Raw genomic sequence first — 16,956 nt, forward strand, 5'->3', positions numbered from 1 at the left:
TTAATCAGATGAAGTGCGTCACCACAACTTCCAAACCGGGTTAAACCAAACAAAAGTTCTACTAAAATTATCAATCGAACAGAAAAATGCAATTAGTGTGGGAAAGCAAAAGTGAACCATATTCATGACAATTTCATGCAAATTTACGTGCCGTCTAATTAGCTTATTCGATAACCATGAGTCTAAGTTCTTCATGAATGGTTTAATATTTCTTGTATATAAAAAAACACTTTTCTATGAGGAAGTATCAAACTTGTAGTACAATATTTTTTTCACTTTGTCAAAGCAACATGGATTTATTACTGATTACACTAATCACTATCGTAATCGCGGCCGTCATACAAAATCTACGACGTCGTAGATCCAACATACCGCCGGGACCACCACCGCAATTTCTAGTGGGAAACCTCAATCAACTGAAACCACTATGGACACAGTCTTTCTCCGAGTGGTCACAGACTTATGGCCCCATCATATCGGTGTGGTTAGGGTCACAGCTAGCTGTCGTAGTATCTAGCTCTGACTTAGCTAAACAAGTGTTGAGAGACAAAGACTACCAGCTTTGTAACAGACACAGAACAGCAAGAATGACTCAAAACGGTAGCGATCTTATTTGGTCTGATTATGGAGCACATTATGTGAAAATGAGGAAACTATCTACACTCGAGCTCTTTTCACTGAAAAGCATCGAGTGTTTCAGGTCAATGAGAGAGATGGAAGTAAGATCTGTGGTGAAGTCGATTTTTAACGACTTGATGAGCGATGATCAGAAGCCTGTGGTGCTGAGGACATATCTAGGTTCGGTTGCTTTGAACATTGTTTCAAGATTAGTGATCGGCAAAACGTTCGAACCAAAAGAAGCAAGAGAGTTTAAATCGATTGTTGATAGGGAGACTCGTTTGCCTGGTGCAACCAAGATGCTTGATTACGCAACTTGGCTTAAACGGGTTTCGTCATGGTTCACTAGCGACAAGGCGTTCATGAAGCACATGGCTCGGAGAAAAAACTGGTTTAGACGAGCTGTAATGGATAAAGAATACGGAGGACGAGACGAGAAGTGTTTTGTTCAGAGTCTACTAGCGTTGAAAGAGAAGAATGAGCTTACCGAGGAGACTGTGATGGGACTGGTCTGGAACATGTTAACCGCAGGTGCTGACACAACTGCCATTACTATTGAATGGGCAATGGCAGAGATGATAAGATGCCCGGCTGTGCAAGAAAAGGTGCAGAATGAGCTTGATTCCGCGGTTGGATCCGAACGGTTAATGTCTGATACAGATATCCCGAAGCTGCCATATCTGCAATGCGTACTCAAAGAAGCTCTCCGGCTTCACCCTCCAACACCATTGATGCTTCCACACAAGGCCAGCGAATCAGTTCAGATAGGAGGGTACAGAGTTCCTATGGGAGCCACGGTTTATGTCAACGTGCAGGCCATTGGTCGAGATCCAGCAAACTGGAGTAACCCTGATGAGTTTAGACCAGAGCGGTTTCTTGTAGAGGAAACAGATGTCAAAGGTCAAGACTTTCGGGTTCTTCCGTTTGGATCAGGAAGACGGGTGTGTCCAGCCGCACAACTCAGCCTCAATATGATGACGTTAGCACTAGGTAATTTACTGCATTGTTTCTCATGGAGATTCTCTACACCTATTGAGCACATCGACATGACTGAGAAGCCTGGATTAGTTTGTTACATGAAGACTCCATTGCAGGCTCTAGCTTCGGCCAGGCAGCCACAAGAGTTATATAACTTTTCACTGAAATAGATCATACATATTAATCTACCTAATATAAGAGAGATTCTCAACTGAGATAAAACAGATGTAGCAATGGCAAGATTTAGGACATGGCTGATGAGTTCGTACAAACAGAATGTAGCTAATATAGTAAATAAACTAAATATTCCAAAAGAGAAAGCTTAGTCTCATCATTGCTAAAATCGAGAACCTCATAACACAAACTTTACACATCTGTTATAGAAGCAAGCCAGCAATGTGTTATCTTAGGCTCCCATCATTCCTCACCGTCTTCCTCCTCTTCATCGTCGTCATCGTCTTCTTCTTCTCCCTGAAGAGATTTTAGTTTTCAAACATTTATCAGGTTAAATGATGTAGTATAATAACAAACCATGTGACTCATAATAATAATCCAGACTTAAACTCAATTAATCAATGTATTTTGAGGAGCGATGAAATGATTGTTTTACCTCTTCATCACCATCATCATCTCCATCAAAATCCTCTTCATCAGCATCCTACGTACATCAAAAATATCTTTAGCAACTTTTTCCATCTACAGAAAAAGGACTGAAACTTAACTGACGAATATATTACATTGTTGAAGTAGGTGAGAGGGTTGGACCACAGATCTTCCTTGATAATATCAGCAACCTGCTCCAAGAGGAGTTTCAAATTGGGCAGATAATAAAAACGGTCTATAACTTATAACAAATCAGAAAGTAGAGGAGCCTGTACCTCATCATGAATCTCATCCCCAGCATCTTCCTTATGTTGAGCATCAGTAAACCAAGTAAAGAAACTGAAGAGAAAGTTGAAAGGAAAATTGTTAAATCATATGCAATTACCAATAAGAAAGAGTTAAACTTTGTATCTTGTGGTCATCTATCCATGACCACAAGAATTTCACTAAGACTATGATCATTTAATAGGCTCTAGAACAATACCTCTCCTCTGGCAATGCACGTTTGTTTCCTTTCTTATCATCATGGTTCACTCCATTTGGCAAGCCCTGCATAATTGAGAAACATCATTAAGAATAAAGCCGAAGAGAGACAGATAAAGTAAAAAAAAATTCTTATATTGCACAAGCAGAAATATATATATATATTCACCTTGCCCTCCTTCCACTTGATAGGAGTTGCTGTGATTTTTGTTGTTCCTTCTTCAAAGAAGGTAAACGTCTTCGTAAGTTTGGCATCCTCAAAGAAAGGGTTGGAACTGAAGTTCTGTGATTGATGCCCAATTTAACAATACCAAGTAACTTCTTAGATCAATAGGAAAAGACAATAAAAACGAGTAGTAAATTGAGATGGATAAAGAGAAACATACAAAAGTTATAGAGTATCCAGATTTCACATCTTTGGCATCCTCCACTTCCAGAGAGCTCAAGTACTTAAAAATCTGTAAAAACAGGGAAACCAAATGAAGAGTTATAATGGGTGTAACTGCAGAATATAATGATACTTTATCTACATCATAATCTTTGAAAAGAAAGCTCAAACCTTTTGGTCTTCTTCAGTCAAGAGATCACCTAGTGCTGGATGACTCAAAAACTACAACGAACATGTGGACAGTCAATAAGAGTAGAAGAAGTTATAAACAGTAACTGGAAACTACCTAGAAGATATACAACTTACAGCAGTCAACCAAAAGTCTGGAATGGACTGGATAATTTCGTTACGCTTGTCATAGACAGGTTTCCGTATCTCGTTATATTTTTGCTCCACTTCCAAGACCTCATCACTGGCCTTTTCGTTAATCTAGAACCAACAAAGTAACAAACCATCAGAGAAAACAAAAAAAAAAAAGGAGAAAAAGGAACACTTTAGAGCTAATGTTAATTCTAACTGTTTGAGCTTAAACTTCTCAAATAGTACTCTTTCCACTAACTTCACTACAGGCATTACAGAAGCTACTAATTGCAGAGAGCAGTCACATGATACTAAATACATAAATCTCACAAAAACGTTCTAAATTTGCATCTGTAGCAAACAAGACAAAAAAGACCAATCTTTCATGTAAAATTCAACAAAGCCATAAATAAAGATATGAACTTTCATGCCTAGTTAGCAACAGAAACATCTGAGTAAAAGCTGTAAAATTAGAATTGGAATCCATCCATTCAAACTTAACCAGGATACAGAGCATAAACAAAAGCGACAAATCCGGAGAATTAGAGCAAATTAACGAAGATATGAATGAAAGAAGAGATATTTATAAAAACCTTCTCGAGGTTTTCTTGAATCTCCTGAAGCTTCTCAATTGAGAGAACAAGCTCTTTATCGATTAGCTCCAAGTTCTCATCTTCGACCTTCTCTTCAATTTTCGACTTCTTGCTCTTATCAGCGACCATTCTCACTCTCAAAAAAACCCTAATTCCAAAGAAAGAGAGGATTCCTCCTCTTTGGTTCCTTCTCTCTTCTTTTTGTGTCTTCCGTCGCAAAGAGAGAATCAGCTAAAACCCTAGTTCCTCTTGATGGAGTTTTATGTTGGGGTTGAAGAAGTGTGAGAGTGTGGGCAAAAAAAAGGGACTTAGGGTTTTGAGGGGTTTATGTGTACCAATCAGATTGCGCCACCTGAGGCTACTAAGGGTATAATAGTCAATTTCTTAACCAACCTTAGGGTATTTTAGAAATTTTCCACTTCGCTTGCTTTTTTAAGTTATCCTATTAGAATAAATAAAAGCGGATTATGTCATTTAATTTTTCCCTTTTTGTGTTGTATGATTTACTTCTGGACCACTTAAAAGTAAAACATTATTGCTCTAACAGAGAAATTAAAAATAAAAAATAAAAATGAATGTTGACAGTGGGATTTGAACCCACGCCCTTTCGGACCAGAACCTTAATCTGGCGCCTTAGACCAACTCGGCCATATCAACGTTTTTGTATTAACAAAAGTTAATAAATAATTTATACCAAACTTTTCCACTCGCTTCTGCGCCGGAGTCCCAATTTAGTCCTACCCAGTCAGTACCGGCGTATAGTAGCCGTTGTAGTTTAGTCGGTGAATTTCACAATCCCATTGCAATTGTTTTCCGGGTCCTCTCCTCAGTGATAAAGAATCTGTCTTTTCCGATTTTATCATCTTTCTCATTCTAGGGTTCTTCTGTCTTCTTTGCTAAATGTCTCTGTGAAACGAAATCAAAGTTTCTAGATTTTTAGGGGTTAGGTTATATTACGATTATTTTCCTTCTTAATGGGTCCTCCTCTGCTTCCGAGACATGTAACTGCAGTTATAAAATGTCAGAGGGATCCAATGAAAGCCTTGGAAATGTTCAATTCGATGAAGAAAGAGGATGGTTTCAAGCATACTTTGTCTACTTACCGCAGCGTGATTGAAAAGCTTGGCCTTCATGGGAGATTCGAAGCCATGGAAGAGGTTTTTGTAGATATGCGTCTTAATGTTTCTAACCATATCCTTGAAGGTGTTTATGTTGGCGCAATGAAGAACTACGGTAGGAAAGGTAAAGTTCAAGAAGCTGTGAATGTGTTTGAAAGGATGGATTTTTATGATTGTCAGCCTACGGTTTTCTCTTATAATGCTATTATGAGTATTTTGGTTGATAGTGGTTACTTTGATCAAGCTCACAAGGTGTATATGAGGATGCGTGACAGAGGGATTACGCCTGATGTGTATTCGTTTACGATTAGGATGAAGTCTTTTTGTAAGACGAGTAGGCCTCACGCTGCTTTGAGGCTTTTTAATAATATGTCTTCTCAAGGCTGTGAGATGAATGTGGTTGCTTATTGTACGGTGGTTGGTGGGTTTTATGAGGAGGGTTTTAAGGATGAGGCGTATGAGTTGTTTGGGAAGATGCTTGGATCGGGTGTTGCGCTTTGCGTTAGTACGTTTAACAAGCTTCTACATGTTCTTTGTAAGAAGGGAGATGTTAAGGAGTGTGAAAAACTACTGGATAAAGTTATCAAAAGAGGTGTTTTACCGAATCTGTTTACTTATAATTTTTTCATTCAAGGGCTTTGTCAGAAAGGTGAGCTTGATGGTGCTGTTCGTATGGTAGGTTGTCTTATAGAGCAGGGGCCAAAACCTGATGTCGTCACGTATAACAATCTTATATGTGGCTTATGTAAGAATTCCAAGTTTCAGGAGGCGGAGGCTTACTTAGGCAAAATGGTTAATGAAGGGCTTGAGCCTGATAGTTTTACTTATAACACACTAATAGCTGGATATTGCAAAAGTGGAATGGTGCAACTTGCTGAAAGGATTCTAGGTAATGCTGTCTTCAATGGGTTTGTGCCTGACGAGTTTACATATCGCTCCTTAATTGACGGATTGTGCCACGAAGGTGATACAAATCGTGCTTTAGCTTTATTTAATGAGGCCTTAGGGAAAGGGATAAAGCCTAAAGTTATTCTTTACAACACACTGATCAAAGGATTGTCTAACCAGGGTTTAATTCTGGAGGCTGCTCAGTTGGCGAGTGAAATGTCTGAAAAGGGTTTGATTCCCGATGTACAGACTTTTAACATACTTGTAAATGGACTATGCAAGATGGGATGTGTTTCTGATGCTGATGGTCTTGTTAAAGTTATGATCTCCAAAGGGTACTTTCCTGACATATTTACTTTCAACATTTTGATTCATGGTTATTCTACACAGTTGAAAATGGAAAACGCACTTGAGATCTTGGATGTTATGTTGGACACTGGCGTTGATCCTGACGTGTACACTTACAACTCTTTGTTGAATGGTCTCTGCAAAACTTCAAAGTATGAAGATGTGATGGAAACATATAAAACGATGATGGAGAAAGGTTGTGCCCCCAACTTATTCACGTTTAATATACTTCTGGAGAGTCTCTGCAGATACCGAAAACTAGATGAAGCCTTGGTGTTGCTGGCAGAAATGAAAAACAAGAGTGTGAATCCAGATGCGGTTACGTTTGGAACGTTGATCGATGGGTTTTGCAAAAATGGAGACTTGGATGGAGCATACACGCTATTTCGGAAGATGGAAGAGGTTTATAAGGTTTCGAGTTCAACGGCGACATATAATATCATCATTCATGCTTTCACTGAGAAGCTAAATGTTACTATGGCGGGAAAACTATTCCAAGAGATGGTTGATCGTTGTATTGTTCCTGATGGATACACATACCGGCTTATGGTTGATGGTTTTTGCAAAACGGGAAATGTCAATTTGGGATACATGTTTCTACTGAAGATGATGGAAAATGGGTTTGTTCCATCGCTCACAACACTTGGACGAGTAATAAACTGTCTTTGTGTGGAGGATAGAGTTTATGAGGCTGCCGGTATTATCCGTCTGATGGTCCAGAAAGGACTGGTCCCTGAGGCTGTCAACACCATTTTTGATACTGACAAAAAGGAGGTGGCTGCTCCTAAGCTTGTCTTGGAGGATCTGTTGAAGAAGAGCTGTGTTACATATTATGCTTATGAACTTCTTTTTGATGGCCTTAGAGATAAAAAGCTACGCAAGAAAAAGGGTTTCACAGTGGTAGGCATGTGAATCTGATGCAATAGTTTACCTCAGATCTGTTTGTTTAAAGAACTGCTCAAGTTCGTGCATCTCAGCACTTTGTTGAGCCATTCCTGGAGAAGATGGTAACTTAACCGTTGATCTGAGCAGCTAAAATCTGTATTGAATTGCCATTTTGGGGTACAAATCTACCCCCGTGAGTTTTCATCCAAGACAAAAAGATGTTGGAGCTGCTCTGTTCTTTTAAAAATGCTATCTAGTGATGCAGCTTGTGTTTTGTCCTGTTGCACTATCAACTCCTGAAAAGTCGAAGAAAGTGGTTCTGTTTGCTTCCATTTCTTCTTTCCCTTTGTTGGTGATGCTTCAAGATAGAATTGAACACAGGCCAAAATCACTACAAGAGCTGGCTCTAAGTCGTTCTCAACTTCATATTCAATCAGTTATTTGTTGGCACCAGTGTGAAAGAAGCCCTAGACAAGGAAGACCTAGCCACTAAGTTGCACGAGGTATTTGGAGCTTCCTGAGTACTATACCCTCTTTGTTATGTGTGGTTAGTTGCTTACAATATCTGTGAAATAGATCTTAGAACGATCAAGTCACATCTTGATTAGAAATGTTATCATTGATGTTACCAACTTATTTATCGCTAAAGTATAACAAGAAAGCGTTTCAGGTGGCTATAGAAAGATTGGATATACCAAAAATGCTTTATTTAGTTCATTATCATACATTAGTAGCTACACAAGTCCATAAATAACTGTCTCAAGGAATTATTTCTTACTTCAAACGGTAATCTAACACTCAATCTGTTATCCTCTGAGACAATATTGAATCTAGATGATTCATCACTAGACCAACATCTTGATCTAATTACGCACTTGCAGCCTGCTGGAGAAGCTTTTGTCTATAGTTTTGGAGAAAGTTCACCAACTTATCACGAGGCACTTCGACTTCTTTCATCACAGTCAGATCTTGCAGACGTTCTATCCAGTTGTATAAAGTCGGAGTGTTCACTGGATCAATTATCTCTACACCAAGTGCTTCACGATAAGCTTTGTGGGCTCCAAAAGTAGCAATGATGGTGATTTCCAAAAGCCCTACATCATCATTCTCTCTGATATTTTTATTCGGGAAATGCTTCTTGAGTCCCTCTTCAAGAACTTGGACTCTCTTTCTTGCCTCTTCTACAGACTTTGCTTGAGCTTCACCCTCTTGAAACACGACTTGACCCATGACCTCAAACACCTGCAACAAGAAATAGTCATTAGTCTGCTTATCATATCAATGTATGGGGTTGATTTTGGATAAGAGATTTGGGTAACACACCTGTTGGTTGATGTAGCTGACCCAGAACCTGACCTGGGCTCTTTCATAAGGATCCTCTGGAAAGAAACGAGGAGAGTTCTTAAACGTCTCATCGATGTATTCAAGAATCACAAGTGATTCAGCCACTGGTTTCCCATTATGGACAAGAACAGGAATCTTCTTGTGCACTGGGTTGAGTTGAATCAGCGATTCACTCTTGTTCTGAAGATCTTCTTCGACATACTCATAGAGTATGCCTTTGAGTTTAAGGGCGATTTCTACCTTCTTTGAGTATGTGCTTACCCACATCCCATGTAATGTCACTTTGCTCCTCTGCTCCTCCATTTTCTCAAAACTCTGTTCTTTTATTTCTTACACTTTTTTTTTTTATCAAATCTTGTTGGGGATAATGATTTATGCTTCATTTTTCATATTCTTATATAGAGTTTTAAGACAAGAGTGTCTACTTTGGATATTGTTGTCTTGTTCATCAAGCATATTGTGGGCATTATCTTATCTTTTAGTCAAAGTCAAAACTTTGAACTTTGAATGTTCAATTATACATTAAGGATTTGTTTATTTCATGAATGTCACTTTATCTTCAGGAATCACGATTGATGGAAAGAGCCAAAGAGATAAAATATTGTATTATCTTTGACTGTATTGCCGCCCAAGAAAATGGAAATCAGCAACTACTTTACAACCACTAGTTTCTCTGGAATGATGATCTCAAAGAGATATCATTAAGAAAAATAATTAAATAAAAAATGGTTTTGAGAACATACGAAAAGGCTTGTCTTCTACAATGCAAGTAATCTCCAATTATTTTCAGTTCTTCCTTCATCATTAACATCAGACAGAACTCCGACCTGGCTCCTTCTGTACACCTATTCCTCTCATCAGCTTACGAGTTTCTTCCACTTCGTCCCACTCACCGACCTCTGCAAGGATGTTCGAGAGTGAAATATACGCTCCAGCGTCTGATGGCTCTAATTCTATAGCCATTTTCGCAGCTCGCTTCCCAAGTTCAACATCCCCGTAAAGTTTGCAAGCAGCAAGCAATGTTCCCCAGACCAAGGCGTCTGGTTTTATAGGCATACTGTTGATAAAACTCTCAGCTTCTCTAAGTCTTCCTGACCTCCCTAGAGCATCGACCATGCAGACATAATGTCGGTTCTCAGGGTCGATACCATACTCTTTTACCATCGAGTTGAGATGAAAATAGCCTTCTTCGACCAAACCACCGTGACTACAAGCAGACAAGACTCCCACAAAAGTAACTTTATCAGGCTTGAATCCTTTTTCCTTCATAAGATTGTACACTTGCAACGCTTCAGTGGCCTTTCCATGTTGAGCAAAACTTGCAATCAGCGCTGTCCATGCTATTAAATCTGGGCCATTGATCTGGCTGAATGCTTTACAGCAGTCCTCAATGCTTCCAAATTTCGAGTACATTGTCAGTAGTGAGCTACCTACAGAAGGTTCTGTGTACAATCCAATTTTTGTGATGTAGGCATGAACTTGAACTCCCAGAGATGATTCGTCTGAAAGAGCAGTGGCTTTAAGAATGGATGAAACTGCAAAGGAATCCATGGTAAAACCAGACATGACCATATCACGAAATAAGAGAAAGCCATCCTGGATTAACCCGTGTTGTGAATATCCTGAAATTAAAGATGAACATGACACTGGATCCAGTTCTGGGAGCCTATCATAGACCTGTCTAGCCAACTTTAGTGAGCCACATTTTGAATACGTGTTTACTAGCGCAGAACCGAGAGGCATTCCATTGTCGATTCCAGCTCTTAGTGTGTACCCATGTATCTCTTTACCTCTTGGCAGAGAAGGAAGTGAAGAACACACAGTTAGAACAGCAGCTAGAGTGCTCTCATCAGGGCTTGTTCCATCATCCAACATCTCGCGGAATAGTCCGACAGCTTCTCTTAGATAACCGTACTCATTGAAACCAGAAATCATGGAAGCCCAGCAAGCATTGTCTTTGAAAGGTATCTCCTGGAATAATTTGTATGATTCTTCCAAACCACCACATTTGGAGTACATTGTAAAAAGAGAACTTCCAACAGTGAGATCAAGAACTAACCCACTTTTAAGAGTGTAACTGTGAACCTGCTTACCTAAATTCAAACAATCTAATACACTAATCAAACTGCATACACTAAACTCATCGGGTCTCAAACCTTCCTGAAGCATTCTAGTAAACAGTCTTATTGCTTTACTAGGCTTCTTATTTTGCGAAAATGAAGTGACCATTACGTTTACTATACTTTGCCTCTGAAAATCGTCCAAATCCTCAAACACCCGCTCGGAGAGATCAATATCTCCACTCTTTGAGTACATACTGATCAAGGCGGCAGACACTGAGGAATCGAGAGAGAAACCACTCTGAAAGACCCAAGCATGTACCTGGCTTGCTTCACAGAACATAGAAGGTCTACCACAAGCAGAAATCACACTAGTTACAGTGCAGCTGTTGATCTCAACGCATGAGTGTCTCATTTCCTTGAATATTTCAAGAGCAGAGATAGCATCATTACTCTTTGTGTAACCAGACAGCATTACTGTCCAAGAGACAACACTAGGGTTGGGGATTAGGGAGAACACTTCCCTAGCTTCAGCCATATGCCCAGATTTGGCATATAAATCAACAATTGCAGTACAAACAAATACATCTTCTGCTCCACATTTAATCACCCGACCTTGAACTGCTTTCCCAAACATAAGTTCCTCAAGGGAAGCACACGCAGCCAAAACACTGGAGTATGTATAGCTATCAGGTCTCTGAAACCCAACACACATTTCATGGAAAAGATCAAATACAGCACCATAGTTTTGGTTTCTCAGTGCCCCAGCTATGATAGTGTTCCAACAATACACATTAGCAGATAAAGTGTCACGGAACACCTTAAAAGCATCCTCAAACCTGAGATTCTTCGAGAATGCATCTATCAAAGACGATTGAACAACTTCATACAAGAAATAACCAATCTTTATAGTATGACAACACACAAGCTCACTGAACAGAGGAGCCTGAAGAGCACTAGAAGCCGAAATCACAGACCCATAACTAATCTCATTAGCCTCAAAACCTAAAGAATGAATCTTAGAGAAAAATCTCAATGATTCTTCAAACATTCGATGCTGTTTGTAACCAGAGATCATAATATTACAAGAAACAACATCTGGTTGAGGAATTGTATCGAACAACTTAGCTGCGTCAACCATCGAACCGGAGTTTGAGTACCAACTGAGCAAAGATTTGGTAAGGAACACATCAAAAGGTAAAAGATATCGTCTAAGCAAATGGGTTTGCAGAACTTTAGTTGTTCTGAGGGTACAAAGCCTTGAATTTGATCGATCATTGAAGAATTGAAAAGGGTTAAAAGAAGAAGAAGAAGTACAATCTTTGCTGGGAAGTGAAAACTGGTTTTGGAAATTGGTAAGGGAAGATAGTAATCTTAAGGAAGATGATAAAGGAGAGATCTTTAAGGAGTTTAAGCTCTCCTTCGCTACACAATTCATTATTTAGCTCATCAGCGCTATACTGGAGTGAATGAAGAAGGAAACTTTCAAAAACGGAGCTTATAAATATTATATGATATAAAACAATACTATTATATAGTTAGTAGTCATTATAGTCAACAAAAAGTCAAGATGGCCGAGTTGGTCTAAGGCGCCAGTTTCAGGTACTGGTCCGAAAGGGCGTGGGTTCAAATCCCACTCTTGACATTTCTTTTTGATTTTTTATTATCTCTATTTGTTTTTTTTCCTCTATCTATTTAAAAGCACACAAAAAAATTTTGAATAACACACAATTTTTTTGTTTTTTTTCAAATAAAATTGTTAATACTGTTTTTTTATATGGGATAGCTTTTGGGTCGAAATCTGAATCAATCCCAAAAAAAAATAGGAATTTCATATCCTACTATATTAATTGAGAAGTACAAATATGAAACTAACCTTAAAATATATAAAAAATTACATTCAATTGCCATTAGAAAAGTTTAATTAAGATTAATTAATTAAATATAATTAGTTAAAGATAAAACACGTTGCAGATAAAAATAAAAATAAAATCTAGAAAATTAAAAAATATACTCAAACCAAAATTAATTTGTACCTGAAAAAATAAAAATAAATAAATTAACAGCTAAATTATTTAAAAAATACAGATAATTATTAGTTGATAAAAAAAATTATTCTTCTGGACGAAAATTACTAAATATTTTCTTAAAAAAATATAAACCAATCAGAATTTCAAAACTAAGATTTAATATCCAAGTAGAGTAGTAGACAATAAAATTATTTTTAATAACTAGATTTCAAAGATTTTATTAAGATTTTAAATTATGATTCTCCTATCATCTTTTTTATTTATTTATTTTATTTAAAAATTGTTTGAAACTTTCATTTATATGATTAATAAATATGCAGAATTTTTTCTGCATATGTTGTGATTTGAATTTTTAAAAACAAAGATATATTACTCAATCTATGAAAAAAATGTTTGTCTTACTTTTTAAAATTAGCGGGTTGGTAAAACGAAATTTACATAATTGATAAATTAATAAATTTTATTTGCTCATAATTATAATATTAAAATAAAGAAACAAAGAAACAATATAAAACTGCAATATACATCAAAAAATAAAATACTATAATATTCTAAAATAATTAGTATTCAAATAAACATATATAGATTTACAGAATAATTAAAAATAAATATTATTTAAAAAAAATTTTAAAAGAAATATAACAATAATTTTAATTATTATATTATGAATTTTTAAAAATTGTTAACCCGTGCTTTAAGCACGGGAAATTCCTAGTTTTAACTATTAAAAACGTATGACGTGGTGGAGAGATAATCACAACAAATCACATATATTTGCAAGATTTGGAAGGTTTTTTTCCATCAAGCAAATTTTTATGGTTTTACGTTTACCCAATCGAATATACTATTGGACGACAATTTCGTGCAATTACTCATATCATAGACTCCTAGTAACCTAGTTGGAACATGAATAGGAATATAATTTTGCTTTTTCCACTATAAAACCATCATCATAGGCCTGATGATGCCTCGTCTCAAAATCTCTCCAACAACAAAAAACAAAAAAAAATCTTCTCGTTAATTATTCTCTCTCCATACAACAAAGAGCTAAAGCCATGGATTGCACTAATTTTGAGAACAGTGTTGAGTACAGTGTCTCTATAAGCCAGCACTCAACCTCTCGGCCGCTTACCGCTGAGCTAACCCGCACTAAAGTCCTCCGCAAAAAAATCCATCTCTTCATGGACGAAAGAAAACCTTTAGTGTCTCTACCCGATCAAACCATCGAACATCACACCAGCTTTATTCCACTACTGAACGAACCCACTAACTCCACAAACATTCAAACCGTCGTCGGCAGTATCGTTCGTCATTGTCCCAACGAAGCCACCATTATCTCCAGACCAAGCAAGAGCACTACTAATTACTACTCACTAGACTACACCAGAATATCAGATATCATGAGCAGCTTCGGCGTCAACAAAAACGGTTGCTCCACCATCTTGCGCGATATCGACAAGGCTGTTAAATCATCACCATCGAGAGGCAGAGGAATGGTTGAAATCAAGATTTGGAGGATCAGGACTGAGGTTTATAAATTCAACAGAGCTGCAGAGAGGTTGTTGCTCGAGAGCTACAATCCACCGGGGTACAGGTCGGATGTACCTATAGTTTTGGATTTGATGAGGGAGGAGAAGCAAGAATGCGTGATTTGCATGGAAAGTCATTATTCTTCGTACGGATCAGTAGTGACTAAATTGCCATGTAACCATGACTTTCATGGAGTTTGCATCTACGAGTGGTTGCAACTCAATCGTCTGTGTCCCTTGTGTCGATCGCCAATTTCTAAAGGTGTTCAATCCGGATTTCAGTTCTGTTTTGGTTCGGTTGTTCAGTTTGTAAAATTATGAAAACTAGTTACAATATTTAATTTGGTTTGGATTATGGACCGTAGTTATGTTTTCTGCTGTTATGATTCGTGAACACAAGTTTTGATAACAAGGGAAAACCAAGTTACTAATTCATTCGTATTCGGATTAAGATTAAACAGATGAAAATGATAAAAACAATTACAAATATAAATTGAAAAAAATTAATACGTAATCATCTCGTTGAGATTAAATAAAATTTATACTTATCCAAAGTTCTTAAAACTAGATTACCATCCAAACTGTAACATAAAACTATAAAAACCACCACATATGTCTCTTCTTCTCCTCCCCAAAAAGAGAGAGGTCAAAGATGGATGATTCCAGTGAGTTTGCGTACACTATAATTACCTCTTCCAAGCAAGTAATTTATGAGCCGCTCAACGCCGAGCTAACATGCGCCGAAGTCATCGGCAGAAGTATCCGTCTGCAAACAGCAACCTCCTCCTCACTCGCTCTTCCCGATCAAACCATCGACCATCACACAACAGGCCTTACGCCCCTATACGCTCAAAACAACGCCGTCTGGTACTCTAGTTGTCCCATTATTTTCTACCTAAACTGCAACGGCATCTCCCATATCATGAGCCGCTTCGGCCTAGCCAACGACTGCTCCACTATCACTCGAGAGATCGACGAAGCTCTTGTCTCTGTATTGTCAAAAGGCAGACGAGTTACTGAAGTCAAGATCTGTAAGATCACAAACAAAGTTTATGACATCGATACAGAATCAGACAAACTGTTGACAGAGAGGTATTGCTCTGTTCCTGCGGATGATGATTCACCAGCGGCGATCAAGTTGCTCCGACATAACTTGAATGGTTCGACGGAATGTGTGATTTGCATGGAGGATTACGTTGAAGGATCAATCGTCGTGAAGTTGCCTTGTGAACATGACTTTCATGGAGTTTGTATCAACCAGTGGTCACAGATCAATAAACACTGTCCCTTGTGCCGGCTTCAATTCTCTTCTTCATCTTCTTTTTCATTTTTTCTTTGGATTTTTGATTTGTAAAACAACATATTTTTTTAGGGTTTATGAGAACACTAGTATGCCAACCCGTAGTACGGGTACAATATACAAACATAAAAAAAAAAACCTAAATAAATAAATGTTAATGAGTATATGAAATGCAAAATTTAAAATCCACAATCGAAAATATCAGAAGATTATTGTTCGGAAATTACCTCACATATTATTTGTATTACTTAAGTTCGTATGTGTCATATTACATACGAAAAAATATATATAATGTTTTGTAGTTCTTTTGTTTTCTGATCATCTATAATACAATGTAATTTTTCATCTCTTCTGGCAATATATGGAATAAAAAGAAAGAGAGGACATGAAATTAAGATGTAATACGATTTTTAAAGAATGAGGAAGGGAAAATCACAAAAGTCTGAAACAATAGATGAACGTTGACGGTTGACCACATAGAGTTTGTGTGTCATAACATAAACTTTTGTTGTGTTGAGAAGACTTGAGCTTTATGTATGTGTTAAGATTCTCTTGAAAGGCTTTTCCTTCAATAAATTATAGTAATATACATGTCCTTCCTTCAGCTTCCGTAATGTTTCTTCAATAAGCTTTCTTGTTTTCGTAACATGCATGCTTCTTAATGCTCCACTTTTGTATTTTACTGTACTGACCAGCTGTATGAAAACCCATATTTTCTTATATGTTCTGAAGAATACATAACAAAAGGCGCTAATTAAACCCCAAAATAAAAAAAAAATCATCATATATGATTAACTAATTATGACTACTCGACAACCAAAATAATGAATTTTGTATTCTTCGTTTAAATGGAAAGAGTGGTAGGAAGGGTAATGTGGAAAAATCAATCGAGGTCTAATTATAAAAATGAAGAAATTGTGTTAAGACTAAATGACTAAACAATAGTAAAATACAAAGAAGTTCAAGGCATTCTGAAACCTAGGATAACTCAAGCTATTGCTTTCATAAGGAAAAAACTGCAGTAGCAAGAAATGATGAATACCAAAAACCCGGAAAAATAATGGCTTCATGTAGTTTATAAAGAGATCCAGTTTCTCATAGCTTTGTGTTGTTGTGTTTGATGGTTTCCAAAAACCTGAATAAAATAAACTGTTAAAATTCATCATGAAACACTCAAAATTAACAGAGTTTGATATGCTTACCCATCGATTTGGGTACCAATTTAACGGTGTCTGAGCCAAACCTACAAAACAATTACAAAATATTAGCAAATTGTCACAGAAAACATAGGTTAGGTAAGGAAAATCTAGAAACGTAACAAATGGTGACCTAATTACCATGCAATTCACAAAACGGTGAATGAACAGAGTAAAATAGAAATGACATAAGAAAGAAGAAGTGTCAGAAAATATGGAGTTATTGTGAGTTAAATAGTAGATGAAAAACAGTTTGAACTTTGATATTGTTTGATAAGCTATTGTTAGTGAACGT

The 16,956-nt window shown here is 37.2% G+C and overlaps 6 protein-coding genes, 1 long non-coding RNA gene, 2 other non-coding genes and 1 pseudogene across 10 annotated transcripts; 5 read left to right on the top strand and 5 right to left on the bottom strand.

Annotated features, from left to right (window-relative positions):
• Nucleotides 1-219: 219 nt before the first annotated feature.
• Nucleotides 220-1,910, top strand: LOC104713094 (cytochrome P450 98A9 pseudogene; annotated as a pseudogene). Its single transcript, XR_015565039.1, has one exon. The product of XR_015565039.1 is annotated as a cytochrome P450 98A9 pseudogene (transcript).
• On the bottom strand, nt 1,809-4,258 carry NRP1 (NAP1-related protein 1). The gene is made up of 10 exons (XM_010430144.3): nt 3,964-4,258; nt 3,377-3,499; nt 3,242-3,292; nt 3,069-3,140; nt 2,852-2,965; nt 2,684-2,748; nt 2,475-2,538; nt 2,334-2,390; nt 2,207-2,254; nt 1,809-2,067 (listed from the first exon to the last, which is right to left on the bottom strand). The coding sequence occupies exons 1-10, from the start codon at nt 4,090-4,092 to the stop codon at nt 2,014-2,016; spliced, it is 777 nt and encodes a 258-aa protein (XP_010428446.2). The 5' UTR covers nt 4,093-4,258; the 3' UTR covers nt 1,809-2,013.
• A 281-nt stretch (nt 4,259-4,539) lies between these two features.
• Nucleotides 4,540-4,620, bottom strand: TRNAL-AAG (transfer RNA leucine (anticodon AAG)). The gene has a single exon. It is a non-coding gene; the product is annotated as a tRNA-Leu (tRNA).
• A 39-nt stretch (nt 4,621-4,659) lies between these two features.
• On the top strand, nt 4,660-7,903 carry LOC104713098 (uncharacterized). Its single transcript, XM_010430145.3, has one exon. The coding sequence runs from the start codon at nt 4,938-4,940 to the stop codon at nt 7,227-7,229; it is 2,292 nt and encodes a 763-aa protein (XP_010428447.2). The 5' UTR covers nt 4,660-4,937; the 3' UTR covers nt 7,230-7,903.
• On the bottom strand, nt 7,888-9,026 carry GSTU10 (glutathione S-transferase TAU 10). Its single transcript, XM_087463743.1, has 2 exons — nt 8,526-9,026; nt 7,888-8,444 (listed from the first exon to the last, which is right to left on the bottom strand). The coding sequence occupies exons 1-2, from the start codon at nt 8,847-8,849 to the stop codon at nt 8,070-8,072; spliced, it is 699 nt and encodes a 232-aa protein (XP_087319869.1). The 5' UTR covers nt 8,850-9,026; the 3' UTR covers nt 7,888-8,069.
• Nucleotides 9,027-9,136: 110 nt separating this feature from the next.
• On the bottom strand, nt 9,137-12,106 carry OTP87 (pentatricopeptide (PPR) repeat-containing protein). The gene has a single exon (XM_087463742.1). It carries the CDS (start codon nt 12,042-12,044, stop codon nt 9,357-9,359), a length of 2,688 nt encoding a protein of 895 aa, XP_087319868.1. The 5' UTR covers nt 12,045-12,106; the 3' UTR covers nt 9,137-9,356.
• Nucleotides 12,107-12,170: 64 nt separating this feature from the next.
• TRNAL-CAG (transfer RNA leucine (anticodon CAG)) lies at nt 12,171-12,251 on the top strand. Its single transcript has one exon. It is a non-coding gene; the product is annotated as a tRNA-Leu (tRNA).
• Nucleotides 12,252-13,691: 1,440 nt separating this feature from the next.
• On the top strand, nt 13,692-14,486 carry LOC104715842 (uncharacterized). Its single transcript, XM_010433214.2, has one exon. The coding sequence runs from the start codon at nt 13,692-13,694 to the stop codon at nt 14,484-14,486; it is 795 nt and encodes a 264-aa protein (XP_010431516.2).
• Nucleotides 14,487-14,817: 331 nt separating this feature from the next.
• Nucleotides 14,818-15,546, top strand: LOC147939199 (uncharacterized). The gene is made up of 2 exons (XM_087465907.1): nt 14,818-15,411; nt 15,538-15,546. The coding sequence occupies exons 1-2, from the start codon at nt 14,818-14,820 to the stop codon at nt 15,544-15,546; spliced, it is 603 nt and encodes a 200-aa protein (XP_087322033.1).
• Nucleotides 15,547-15,857: 311 nt separating this feature from the next.
• Nucleotides 15,858-16,920, bottom strand: LOC104713101 (uncharacterized). Its single transcript, XR_015565780.1, has 4 exons — nt 16,803-16,920; nt 16,668-16,708; nt 16,508-16,600; nt 15,858-16,191 (listed from the first exon to the last, which is right to left on the bottom strand). It is a non-coding gene; the product is annotated as an uncharacterized LOC104713101 (long non-coding RNA).
• Between the last annotated feature and the right edge of the window lie 36 nt (nt 16,921-16,956).

Source organism: Camelina sativa, chromosome 9 (genome assembly GCF_030686135.1).
Source record: "Camelina sativa cultivar CO46 ecotype springtype chromosome 9, ASM3068613v1".
In the NCBI taxonomy this organism is placed as follows: domain Eukaryota; kingdom Viridiplantae; phylum Streptophyta; class Magnoliopsida; order Brassicales; family Brassicaceae; genus Camelina; species Camelina sativa.